This window comes from Aristolochia californica, unplaced genomic scaffold (genome assembly GCF_029961685.1).
Source record: "Aristolochia californica isolate CCGP_79_NKW_82.1479 unplaced genomic scaffold, dmAriCali1.0.hap1 SCAF_16, whole genome shotgun sequence".
Taxonomy (NCBI): domain Eukaryota; kingdom Viridiplantae; phylum Streptophyta; class Magnoliopsida; order Piperales; family Aristolochiaceae; genus Aristolochia; species Aristolochia californica.
Window position 1 is genome coordinate 18,462,198 of NW_027181837.1, and position 13,458 is coordinate 18,475,655.

Here is a 13,458-nt window from a genome sequence, read left to right on the forward strand (position 1 = left end):
GACTAAGACAGGGATTAGAGAGAATATAATAGACAACAAAGTGTTCTTCCCATTCCCCTACTATTACCCTGCAATTGCCTTTATTGCTGGAGTGGTGGATAAGGAAGGTAAGAGGCATGTACCAATCATTGCCAACTTCACCTCTTTCCAGCTGCCAAGAGTATGCCCACCTTTTGTTTCTCTAAAACATATACACAAGCATGTGCTGGGCTTATCCCCCTTGTTTCATCTCTGAGGGAGGGAGTGAAATGGGTCTAAAAAGGTGGTTGAAGGGTGATCAGCTCTTGAAAAGGTAATCTGGGTGGCTTTAGGTTCTTTTTGTCTGCCTTGCAGCACCTGCTGCTTCTGTAAATCCTTCATTAAAAGAGTGATCAGGATTTTTAACCAACTTATCAAATCAAAGTGGGTCTAAAAGGGGAATTATGGACTGAAACACTAAGAAGACAGCACATATGTTTAGGTTCTTCTCGTTTCCCTTAATTGAAGTTTTCAACCAACTCCCATCAACCACAACACGAGACTGAACTTTTAAAGCAAGTTTGGAGAACATGACACATTTAAAAGACTGAAAAAGTCAGTTTCAGAGCCTCTTTTCGTGTTCCTTCAAGAAGAGAAAAGAAAAAGAAAAGAACGAAGAGCTCTGCAGTGGGTTTCTGATTGCAGAGGAAATGGCCAAGCTCTCGTGTTGTTTTGATCTTCACCAGGCGTGTGGATTGAAAACTGTACGGAGAGAACAAGTTTTGGCAGAACTAGCTTCTCTCTTCATCGGCGTCCCCATATAATTGCTGAAGAAAATGTTTTTCAGTGCCAAAAATAATTGTCTTCACGTGTGAATCAAGCATTGTACGATTGGATGAATTTGAAGCGACTCATCGGAAGCTCGGAAACATGGGTCCTTCTTCCTCTCCAAGATGTCCAGACTGTTGAAAACTTAGAGCATCCAAAGTAGCAGAATACTGACAGTGTCACATAGGGAAAGAATCCTAGACTACAGATATGATCTTTACCACCCTAATTTATTTCCCTTTCCTTCGATAACAGTTTCAGATGGTGGATTCTTGTGTTACCAGACCATCCTGGAAAGTACCCAGTCTCATGACACTGACAAAGGACATTGTCCTTTGTTAATGGTCTCTAAACCCAAAGGTGATTAGACACTTTCAGTATTGAAGCAGACCTGGTCTTTGATCTTTCATTTTCTTTGCTTTAAGTACCTACTCTAAACAGTAAAAAAGTTTCCTTCAAAAATAGGAAAGTTAAATTTCAATAGTGAGTCAAGAACACCAAGTTAAAAGCTTCCTTAAATTCTTATTGAAGTCATCCCATCTCCTTGATGCATTCCAGAAGAGAACTAACAGACCTCAACTTCTCTCTTAAGTTCATAATTAATTGCTTTTCACAGTCCTTAACTATCATTCAATAGACATTACTTTCACAGTCCTAAACCCACTTCCAGACTTGTAGTAAGTCTTAGCTCACACAACTCCATTGAAAGTGAAGTCTTAACTAAAATAGATCATTTGCAAGTCTGAAACATTTCGTTTTCTTGTGAACTAAACACATGCCTTCAATTATAAAAAAAAAGTGCAAATGGCGGACCCTCGATGGCCTAAATGACATTTTGCATTTATTATGAGCAAGCGACTCTTTAGATCCAGCTCATGGTTTTGGGGGACATTCAAACATGTTTGTCTAATGTCCTGCAATGAAGTGGAGCCAGAGGTTTTAGAGCCCAACTTTTTTTTTTTTTTTCTCAGAAACTTGCGGATGTAAGTGGAGGAGATGACTTCTGTAACAGTTTTTATTTTGTTCTTCGGAGACAGCAGGGTAACCTTGTCTTTGCATTTAGTTTGTCACTTATGATGCCCAAATGTTTCCTTGTTTCATGTTTTCTGGATAGAAAACTCTTTCACACAGACAGCGGTTTCTTCTTTGCATTCATGGATTTGGATTACACTCTCAACCAGTTCAATCAAGTTGAAGGAGAATTGACTGGATTATGTAAAAAATGAAAAACCCATAAATTGCATCTTTTAATTAGTTTCAAGTAAAGACAAAGGCAGAACTAAAATAGAGAATGAAAGGAGGTTACACCTTGCTTCTCTCCCATCTTTATACACAGGTGGAGGGACAACCCAGTTGTTCAAATAAAAAAGTTTAACTAGTTCTTCTTTTATCCTGTGTTCTGCAGTTCTAACAGAAGCAACTAGATACAGGTGGAGGGACAATTGAGTAGTTCAAATCGACTAGTTTGGCAAGTTTCTTTTTCTTTTTCTAGTTTACCCAGTAGTTCAAATCGGCTAAAATCCAAAGTGGAGAGACAATTCCAATAACTCCAGTGGATGCATACCGGTGGAGGGGCGAAACAGTAGTTCAAATCGACTAGTTTGGGCAGTTTTTCCTTTCTTATATCTCTCTCTCTCTCTCTCTCTCTCTATTCTAATGGATTTCATTACTCATAATAGGAATTTGGTCATGCTTGTTGGGTCGATAAGCTTCATATCATATATTTTTTTTTATAAGTGATTGATTATGGCTTAGTTTCTTGCATTGTTTTGAGTTTCAAATCAATACTCTTACAGCCCTAATCCCAATATTAATACGAATATATTGTCAAATAATGTTTTATTTGAAATTTTTAATGCCCTTATCGCCTGTTTGGAATCCACAGAAAAGAAAAGAAAATGGAAAAAATTATTTTCTGTTATTTTCTTTCATGTTTTCTTCTTTTTCTTTGTGAAAATGGAAAAGCCAGACTTGTTGCTTTTCTATTATTTATCTACACCCTAAAATCTGAAAAGTATGATAGTATCGGCCGATATGTTCCCTCACATTGTCCGATACACTCCTTCGTTCTCGTACAAGCTGCATGTCCTAGGGTAAAGATCAATGATCCGATGACCGACAGCGGACTGTGACCTCAATTCTTTCACATCATCCGACCCGACTATTGCCCGCTTATACACTTGCGCCGGAGACTCCCACTCGTCGCCTTTCCTTCAGGTTTCATCCAAGCATCGATTCTCCCGGTTAAACGTTGATCAATATATCTGCCGTCAGGTATATTCATTCAGCTTCTTCTCGTCATGGCAACTACGGACTGTTAGTTTCTAGACACAATTGCTTCCTTTTATTTCTCCTAAACTTTTACAGACTGGTATCAACAATTCTGACCCCTTTTATGCGAAATTCGCATGTACATTAAATGTCTTGTATCTATACGTTGTTTCGAAATTCAGAAAGTTGCTCTTGTTCCAAAAAAAGTTCCCCCTTAAATTTTGTTTCTGCCCGCGCTAAATTGATGAACTTTCTTTTTATTTTTGTCTATCATTTTGGTGTATTGGAATGGTAGTAGACTAGTTGTAAAGTAAAATTAGTTCCATCTCGATAATGCCTATGGTTTCATTTTTCAGCACGTTTCCGTGCCCATTTTTGGTAAGTTAATGAATGCTAACCTCATTATCAGGCTTTCCTTTGTGAAGGTTTCTAATGGCTAGTCCAACGAATCAGACTGTGTCAGCTCCAAATGCTGTGCTTTTAGGGGCATTGGCTCCAGGGGTTAATGTAAGTTAACGTTTTCTTGTACATTCTTTTCTTCACGGGCCTCAGTAAGCTGACCATATTTTTCTTTAATGGATGTCAGGGTCCAACATGGATGGCTATCAAAATCACATTTTTAACACTCGGTCTTTGTCTGGCTGCCATGCTGGGTCTGGCTTTCTCATCCAGTGACTTCACTATGTCCATCCATGTTATCTTGTTAGTTGTTATAAGTGCTGTGTTGCTTTTACTACTTAGCAAGTAAGTGGTTCTCGTTTCTGTTTCTGAACCTAACGGTGCTGCATTGTTGAATTTTGAATTACTTCTATAGTATATAAATGTGTTCTGGTGGAAATATCTGATGATGATAACACTTGGTTCAATGTTTTAAGTTATTAGAGATGAGTACTAGTTAAATGCAGGGTAACAGAAGGATAAAACAGAAATATTGAGTGGGTTAAGTCCGCTATCAGGATTAACTGGTCCTAGAATTCAAATGCTTCTCTTATGGATATTATTATGGAAATTATTGATATTCCCCAGCTATTTCAGATTACCTGGTACCCTGCTCTTAAAAAATTGCCCACAAATTTTTTTGGTAAACTGGCTAGATGTGTATTAATAAGTTTCTCTCCTTTTGCCATCATTCCTGTCTCTTGTGAACTTTGTTCTTGCATTCTCTGTATCTATAACTTTTTCAGTTTGCCTTTTTGTCAAAAACTTTTGAGTTTGGTTGTCACTTACCAGAATATTCAAGTAGGTTAGCAGATGTTTTCTTGTTCTAGCCCTAGTTGTAAGATGGATAAAAGGTTGATACCAGCTGAAAAGTTTTGGAAACATCTTTAAGTTGCTGAGAGAGCTGTATTTTTAGCTTAACTATTAATCTTGACATAACTAATTTCTACTTCATAATATTTATGACGTCTATGGAAATAATTTTGGTCTTCATAAGGTTGGCAATTGCACAATGGATGTGAAGATTAAATACCTGCCCTGCACTGTTTGGCATATGAGCGTATAGTTCAGAAACATAAATGAAACTTTACCAATGGTACCTTCCCATCTACAACTATTTTGCTATTTATCTGTCTCTCAATCTATCCACCACTTTACAACTACTTATTTTTGTTAACCAAGAATTGTGGGAAATTTTTTATGGTAGATGGTACTGATTTCAATCAGTGTCTTTTAACTTTCAGGAGTATCTAGAGTCATTGATGTGTGAGTTAGGCAAGCTGAATATTTTCTGGCTGATATTGTTTCTTAGTATTTTTTTTTTAAATAATGCTGAATTTGATTAAGAGAAAGCTCAAACGAGCAGATTACAAGGGGGGAAAGCCTTTCCAAACAATGAGAGATTGTTGGGAGGTTCCGAATTTTGCCAATTTATCAGCCAAAGAATTGGTTGATCTAGGAACTAGGTTCCAACTTCAATGAATGGATGATATAGTGTTAGCAATACAATCAGGGATAGGCCAGTGACGCCATTGTTTCTGAGTATTGGGACTATTTTAATTGAAAAGTTATTTTTTTTCCGTATAAGTTCTTGTTTACTCTTTCTCAGAATATATATATATATAATATTTAATCCATCTTGTGCTTTTTTGCATACCATTCTTTGCGTTGTTTCATTTTCTCTCTCTCTCTCTCTCTCTCTCTCTCTGTAAAAAGGGAGGCATTGTTGCTTTTGTAAGTCTCTCTTTTTTGTTGTGCTAGACTATGGCTCAATGCGCAACATTGGGCCTGGGGGTGTGGATTGTTGTTTAAATCAACATCCAGAATGCTCTGGTTTCTTTCATTATCATCAGAGCCTTGTTCCTGCAATATTGAACTCTCTCGAGTCTTTCATTGTCTTTCCCATCCATGCTTTTTCAAACTTTCTCTACTTCTTGTTGGTCCATCAACCAGGCAGGAAGAAGTGGATCTTGACTATGTTGTTGAGCTTATTCCGAATAGCAATTTATCCCAGATCATTGTTGGATAATGGCTATTTGAGCCACATCTGATGTGATTCTGTCTCCAGACCATGCGGGTCATATCTCAACTTGTAATTGGTAAACACTGTCATAAAAAGACCTTCTCATTTGTACGTTTTTAAAGCCAAAGTTTAAATTCTGCAGTTAAAAAATATTTTGCTCCTCCAATGCCATTTTTTGCAGATTTTTCTTGAATTTTTCAAAAACATGTAGTTTTTAACTGCAATAGTTGCAGAACTGTATGGGGAACTGGGTGAAGTTACGGAAGGCAGAGAAGTTATGAAACTAGTGGAAACATTTTACAGTTCATCCTGGTGATGCCCTCATTTTGCTAGAAGCTCAGCTTCTGAGTTGACTGATTCATTGCACTAATCTGCCTGGAATTGTCAAAAATTTACTTTCAAGTTATCAGGGAGCTTGATACTAAATTTTCTTTTTTCCACACAGACCTCACTTCAATCCTCTGTGGGAAATGAACTCAATACCTCACTTAAACACCTGAGCCAGTCCATAACCCATGTGATCATTGATCCAAAGGCTGAAATGTTTTGAATTACATTTGTTGATATCAAAGTTGTGAATCTAGACTGGATTGGCTGGCTTAAAGAAAAAGATGTTGTTGAAAAGGTTGGAAGTGTTGTTTCATGATAAAACTGTCAACTTTGAGTTATGATCCAGGGGTTAAGTACTTGGTTTTCTGTTACGTATCAGGCCCGTCTTTTGGGCAGTATTGGTTAGGTGCTTACCATTTGGTATTAGAGTAGGCACCACGTTGCGGGTTCGAATCCAGAAGGGGGCGACCTGGAAGGGGCGACCTAGAGGGGGCAACCTAGAGGACGGATTAAAATTACTGCTAGACCTAAAAAAGTGGGTCGGGCCAGTGTCGCTAGAGTGGGCCGCCGAGGACATCGGCTCATAATGGGGGGAGTATTGTTATGATCCAGGGCTTAAGTACTTGGCTTTCCGCTACCTATCAGGCCGGTCTTTTGGGTAGTATTGGTTAGGTGTTTAACACTCTGTTGTGCATTACATGGTAGGGCTTTGGAGGTTACAAGAATGTTTCCATTTGCTGAGATCAGGTAATTTTCTCTAAGCATTGGAATTTTGTATAATACCTGCTTGTTTGATGGCAGCTCTTCTTCCATTGGAGTCATCATTGAAAAAACCCATCATCATTTTCTTTGTTGGGTGTGCTAGTTACCTGATTTCCATCATCTTTCTAGTGCAATCACTCTTGATAAATAGAGAACTGTGGTGGCTATTTTTGGTCACTTTTTTGTGAAATGCAGGAGTGGGTTCGCTTGAAGGTGCTATCCTCAAGAGGCAATCTGGGTCCTGCAAATGGGGTGGGAACTATCAGGAATTGTTCAGGGATGATCATTCTTGTATACTTTGCCCCTGTTGGAATGGTTGATGCAATGGAGGCGGAGTTGTGGGCCTTCCTTCATGGCCCAAGGCCTTTCTCTAGTCCTCGTAGGGTTGAAGGTGACTCTGTGGTGGTAATAAGTTAGGTCATTACTTCCATTGGAGTCGTCATTGAAAAAACCCTTTGTCATTTTTCTTTGTTGGGTGTGCTAGTTAACCTGATTTTCATCATCTTTCTAGTGCAATCATTATTGATAAATGGAGAACTGTTGTGGCATTTTTTGGTTCACTTTTTTGTTAAGTGCAGGAGTGGGTTCACTTGGAGGTGGGATCCTCAAGAAGCAATCTGGATCCTGCAAATGGGGTGGGAACTATCAGGGATTGCTTTGGGATGATCATTCTTGTATACTCTGCCCCTTTTGGAGTGGCTGATGCAATGGAAGCTGAGTAGTGGGCCTTCTTTCATGGTTTGCATATTTTTGTGTTTCTTTCTCTATTCCTCATAGGGTTGAAGGTGACTCTGTGGTGGTAATAAGTTAGATATCAAGCAAACTTTGCCTCCTTGGTGGCTTTTTGGTTTTCGAATGAGATAGCTGACATTGCGGCGCAGCTTTGTCTCTTTGGAGCACTTCCCTAGGAAGCCAACCGGTTGGCTGACTCCCTAGCGTGTGCCAAGATTCAACTAGAGGCAGGCGGGCACTATTTTTTTTATTGTCTTGGCTATTATTAGACAAAAATTCTCTCCTCTCCTATTTCACCACCTTGGTCCCCCTATTTTTTTTGTGGCAAAGCAGTTGCTATCTCTAGGAAAATTCTTCTCCTAATTTATGATGTTCCCTCCTATTTTTTGGATAAAAGACAACAAATGAGTTGCCTATTTTTAGTAAAAACTTCTAAAACTTCCCTTGCTGAACTTTGTTGCCTTACTTTACTCTGGAACCCACAAATTCACTAACTCTCCCATTCCCAAGGCAAGAATCAAAGCACATCTAAATATTTAAAAGCCCCCATTTGCTCATAAAAAAATTCTCTAGCAAATTATGAGGAAAAGACATGATTGATGATACTTACAAAATAATCCAGACAAGGCTAGATAAAGAAACATCAGAATTTATTTCATAAAGCTTTGTCTTTTTGTTAAAATTTTTCAAGTAGAGGTATGAACTTCTTATCTTCTTTATTTTTCTGTTATAGAATGTTATTGTTCTTTATATACTTTATTTTCTTGTTCAATGATTGCTTCAATGTTCATTATGGATTTATAGTTATCTTAATAATGAAAATGTTGTAGGATCTCTTTGAAATTGTCTTTTTGAAACTGTTCCCTTGCAAATATTTTCTGAAACATATTGTTAAAATCATGAACTAGAATGATGATTATTTTAAAGTTTCAAGTGGCTTGGAAATAGAATTAAAAAACCAAATTAATATTAAAATTATAAAAATAATCAAAGCTATTCATGCCCTTTGTTTGATTATTAGATTTCTCATCTTTATTTGATTTGCATTTGACCAGTTTTTGATGTTTTCTCTTTGTTTATCTTTGTGACGTTGGGTCCAAGGCCCATCCCAAAATGACTAGCCAAGTTAGGAACCCTCTTTCCCAACTAATAAACTCAAGATCTTTTAACTCATTGTTTCATGTGGCACAATTCATTCAAACACTCCCCTCCCCCCCTCACGTGTGAGCCTTTTTTTTTATGGCTACTACTATACGTGGACAATCTAGAGTGGAGACTCATGCTTGAGCACTTGTTATGTTACCATGTTAGAGGTTGGATCCAAGGCCCATCCGGAGGCATTTTGCTCAACCTTATAACCCACTAATTTTTCTACTCATTTTTCAATGTGGGAATTTTTCCCACTCAACACTCCCCTTTTGGTCTAGGCTTACATATAACTGGCATGCAACGTGTGCACGAACCCTCTAACAAGGCACACAAACTTATGGAGCCCACAACACAAAAATTCCTACTTCATGGCACCCACAATACATAGGCTCCTATCTAATGACAACGCACAAATGATTAGGGAGCACAAACTGGGCCTCAGTCCACGCACACAACTTGCTTTGATACTGTGTGAAGCTAGGCCCAAGGCCTATCCAAAAATGACTAGCCCAGTTTGAAACTTATTTTTTCATATGGGACAATTCTTTCCTACATTTTCCCTCATGTGTGAGCCCATTTTTTTTCTGGCTCCTACTACATGTGGACAATTTGGGGTGGAAGCCCACGTCGGAGCACCTGCTTTTTTACCCCCATGGTCCATCCCAAAATGACTAGCCACTTAGGAGGTTTATCGCTCAACTTTATAAGCCATTAACTTTATTCTCATTTTTCAATGTGAGACTTTTTCCCACCCAACAATCTTTTTTCCTCTTAATTTCTGTTGGTAGGCCTCTTTGTGAGCCAACTTTTAACTTTCTCATTCATGATGAAACTTTCTCTCGCTGTAATAAAAAACAGTAAAAGAACCAGGCTAGCAGTGCAATCTCTTGTATTTGGTTTATTAAAGGATAGAATCAACAATGTTGTACTTCCAATTCAGTGAATGTGTCTTGAATTTAAGTTGTCCTTGTGAGGATTGTCACCCTCATTGGTTAGTTGAACATGAAAATGTTCATAGCTATGGCTTCTAGCTAAATAACCATGGCTTATTGTTTACATTGGTCTACTTTGCTTCAGAGATAGTATTTTCAGTCAATGACATCAAGCTACTACAATTTGAGTGATTAGTAGGTAAAAACCACTTAGCTATGGATAAGAAATGCAAAGGATATAATTGACATCATAAAGACAGTACTGCTGCTCAGTGGCAGTCACTGCATGAGGGAGTCTCTCCTTTGCTTAAATGCCCTGCCACTTGATTCATATTTACCTATTTAATTCTTCATGCATTTATTAGCTTGTAACAGAGTGCATTTTCCCTATTGCAAATCCTGCTTATCCTAGGGTCTGTGCTTGCTTTATCTATGTGTACAAAATCATAGTAGTGTGGATGGAGTTAGCTGTTTACTTCCCTGGACCTCACTAAATGTCAGATATCTTCTAAGCCATGTAGCAATCGTCTGCTAAGTCTTTACACATGGTTATGTATTGAACATGAATGCAAAATCCTCTTTGGCTTAGAAGCATTAGTGGTTGCATTTGTCAATGCCTTAGTTTGCCAAGAATCAAATAGTTATGATGCAAATTGTTTATCTGTTCATTTAAGAAATTTTATGAAGACATTCTCAAAAAAGAAATTGTAAGAAGAGATTCTACCAATGAAGAGGACAGATCTTTCTTGTGCCACATTTGTTTTCTGTGTAGTAAATATTGTTCAGATTCTATTATGATTATTTTAAGTTTTTTTCACTTTAGAAAATGATGGAAGAGGTGGTTCTGAAATGCATAGTTTTCAGACAAGTAAGGCATATCAAGGGCATTTGGAACATGTGCCTTTTAAATGCATAATTTTTATTCTGCGAATGGCATATTGGTGATATTGGAAACCACATTATTAGTCTGAATTTTCTTCCCATTGCCCAGTCTCTTAGAGATTCTTTTAGAGAAAATAATTGTAGGGTCTTCACTAACTCTACTGGGAATTGTCATATCTGAAGGGGGGAAAAAAACGTACATGAAAAAAGGGGGAAAAGAAAAGAATGAAAATGACACACTTCTAACCCTTTGCTATGCAGAATAAGAAATCAGCTTCTGTTCTACATTTGCTTTGTTGGATTTGGTCGAATTGAATGAAAAATATTTGCATTGAATAGTTCCTCTACATCTGCTTAGTAATTTGGGTTTGAGTGCTATATGGTGGGAAGTTCAGCTCTTAAGAAGCTAAAATTTCTCTCATTGCAATGTAGTTTAGCTGCGACATTATCATGGTCTTTGTGAACACTTTGAAAGGCAAGTACATGGGAGTTTTTTTTTTTTTTTTGGGTGATGCCCCCCCTGCCTTCTCATGTTCTTTCTACAGAGATTTTTTGGATTTGAAGCGTTATATGTTTAATACTTTTGAGAACCATAATGCTAAGGGGACCAGAACAAAATTGATACTGCCTGCGGATTATTTATACAGCTTGCAAACTTGTGGAAATCTGTCTTACGAACTGATATTTCAATTCTGCTGCAGCTTTCTCTCGCAAACAGGCCTCGTATCAGTAGAAACACAAATGAAGGATATAGGATTGGCAGCCAAAGATCAAGACGAATCAAGCAAGAAGAATTAGCACCAGCCTCATTGTAGCCTCCTCAAATGAAAATCAAAAGGATAGCCTCTCAGACCATTTTATTACTAGACAAAGGGAAATATGTTTACAGTTGACATTCATTCGGAAAACAAAAGAAGAAATGACATTTTCAAATGCTAACATACACATGACAGCTGCATGAGAATGACCAAGTAAGAGCTCCTGCATTTATTCGCCCTTGGCTTCTTTCTCCTTTTCTTTGCTCTTCTTGGACTTCATGAAGCAGAAACACGAACAGCAGGGACACTGGAACAAGAACTTCATGGCTCTGTTAGACAGTAGACTCGGGGGATGTTTGCCTGAAAGCCCCTCAGTATATTTCAATCTTTGTTTCCCTCATGATTTGTGCTTGTTATTATAGAAGATGCCTTGGATTCCATTCCTGTCACTTTTCAAAAGGAGAGGCCCAAGTAGGCTTGGTAGGAAAGGGAACTAGCTGTAAGAAGTGGGTCCAGTTGTCCACTCTGAGAAGTTATTGTTTCCTTTGATGAAAAGCTTTCATGGTTGGCCAGCAATAAGACTAAGAGGTGAAATATTCTTCTTTTTTGCTGAAATCTCAAACAAAGATCGATTCTCCAGTTATTTCTTTGCATCATTTCAGCACCCATTCACGGGCAAAATATATGCTTCTTCTCTCTGGGTTTTGGTTGCTTTATTCACTCGTCATTGTGGAAAACCGCCTCAGTTGATATCATTATCTAGTTTCTTTTGTTCAGTGAAAGAATTCCACAATTATTAGGATTCCCTTTTACTGCTGATAAAGGTGATGAGGTTTATATAATATTGGAGTGCTTGACATTCGTGGTGCTTTTTCTTTTCCAATTTCTACCAACCATGCATGTGATGTTTGGTGAAACATTGACGCCGGTCTGGCTGATTTGATGTGAAGTGCGCCATTGGCATTTAAGTCGTCGTTCATCAATAACTTTCCAATTGACACTGTCATAGAAATTACAGTTGATTATGGGTCATATGAGATGTTACTTTACCCGTCCAATTATATGCCACTTCGGAAGTGGTAAAGTGTGAAAATCTTAATGAAATATACAGAAAAACGAGATAGAAAAGCACTTAATGAGGTTGGTCATATCAGCCACCAGTCGAGCTGCCTTTATGGTTACTTCAGTGGTGTCGGTTTAGTACAAAAAAGGAGTTACAATTGGATGTCTAGTTCATGGTTGATTAGTTAATGAGAGTTTATATATGTTTAATTAATGTCTTAAATTTTTTATAGTTTTGACATTATTTGGTATTTTATCATTTTTAAGGATTTTTTTTTTAACCTTCACTTTGCACATTTCTTTGCTCCACTAAATAATTAGGCTAATAAATAAGTAACAATACACCAATACCTGTTTTCAGTGAAATGGGTAACATGACATTGTATCACTACATCAAAGATTATATGTGATTGCTAATTTTCATTAATCTAGGTGTGAGGCTGAACAACCTAGTACCTTGTCTATGAAAAGGGTACCTTCAAGAAACTTTTGAATGTTATACAAGGATCTCTTTTAATTTAGGGGGGACAAAGTTTTAATGTATTCTTGGGTAAGGGGATTGAATGGTATAGATCATTTTGGGAAAAGATGCAAGGGAGGGGGCTTTTATCTTTAGTCTTCTTCCTCATTTCTCTCTAAAGTTTGTGGAACTAATTTTGTAATGAGGATGATGAAGCAGCTGAATTAACAAGTCATCTTGACTTAGAATTGGAGAAGTGGCAGGTGTAACTCAAATACACGTTTTTTACGATCAATCTCCCCAAGAGATTGGCTAAATTCTAGTTCTAACTAGGCCCTTCATGTCTAGATTACAATAGGTTTTAGATGAACCTTTCACAAAAGAAAGATACAAAAAAAGGATAAAACAACTTATATCTTTTGATACTTAGAGAGTAGCTTCTCCTTGAGATATCCAAGCCTCCAGTTTTGTAGAACAATGTAAATGTAGGAGTTCGTCTAATGCCTACAAAAGAGAGATTTTGAGAAGAGAGATGGATTTTCAAGAGTATGGGCTCACTCTTTTTCACAAAAGCACTTTGAAAAACAATTCAAGGATTTGATAATAGATGTTTATGAATATGATAATAAATGTTCATTAACTTCTCAATGAGAGGTTTGATGGGGAATTTATAAATTATGCAAGTCAAACTAGCCATTTTTTACCCGTTTCCAAAAGTCAGTGTTTACATTAATCGATAAATTCTATCAAAATGTGTCTTATACCATCGATCAATATGTTCCCATTGGGTTTGATATTTTAAGTTGATCAACCAATGCTAAGGTATGATCGATCAATCAAAATTCCATCTAGTAGTGTATTGCAAGTATGATC

At 37.5% G+C, this 13,458-nt stretch overlaps 1 protein-coding gene across 2 annotated transcripts; it reads left to right on the top strand.

Annotated features, from left to right (window-relative positions):
* The first annotated feature begins 2,893 nt into the window (after positions 1 to 2,893).
* LOC137953261 (uncharacterized) lies at positions 2,894 to 11,942 on the top strand. Of its 2 annotated transcripts, none has more exons than XM_068800571.1 (4): positions 2,894 to 3,060; positions 3,467 to 3,564; positions 3,644 to 3,801; positions 11,007 to 11,942. In XM_068800571.1, exons 2-4 carry the CDS (start codon positions 3,490 to 3,492, stop codon positions 11,101 to 11,103), a joined length of 330 nt encoding a protein of 109 aa, XP_068656672.1. In that variant the 5' UTR covers positions 2,894 to 3,060; positions 3,467 to 3,489; the 3' UTR covers positions 11,104 to 11,942. The 2 variants fall into 2 exon arrangements, with proteins under 2 accessions (XP_068656672.1, XP_068656673.1); XM_068800572.1 differs by having other exon boundaries at positions 3,483 to 3,564.
* The last annotated feature ends 1,516 nt before the right edge of the window (positions 11,943 to 13,458 follow it).

Bases quoted from the DNA above. Each gene is read 5' to 3' on its own strand.
- LOC137953261 (XM_068800571.1), top strand. From the start codon at position 3,490: ATGGCTAGTCCAACGAATCAGACTGTGTCAGCTCCAAATGCTGTGCTT. The intron at 3,565-3,643 runs GTAAGTTAACGT...AATGGATGTCAG, and splicing joins CATTGGCTCCAGGGGTTAAT to GGTCCAACATGGATGGCTAT. The intron at 3,802-11,006 runs GTAAGTGGTTCT...ATTCTGCTGCAG, and splicing joins TTGCTTTTACTACTTAGCAA to CTTTCTCTCGCAAACAGGCC.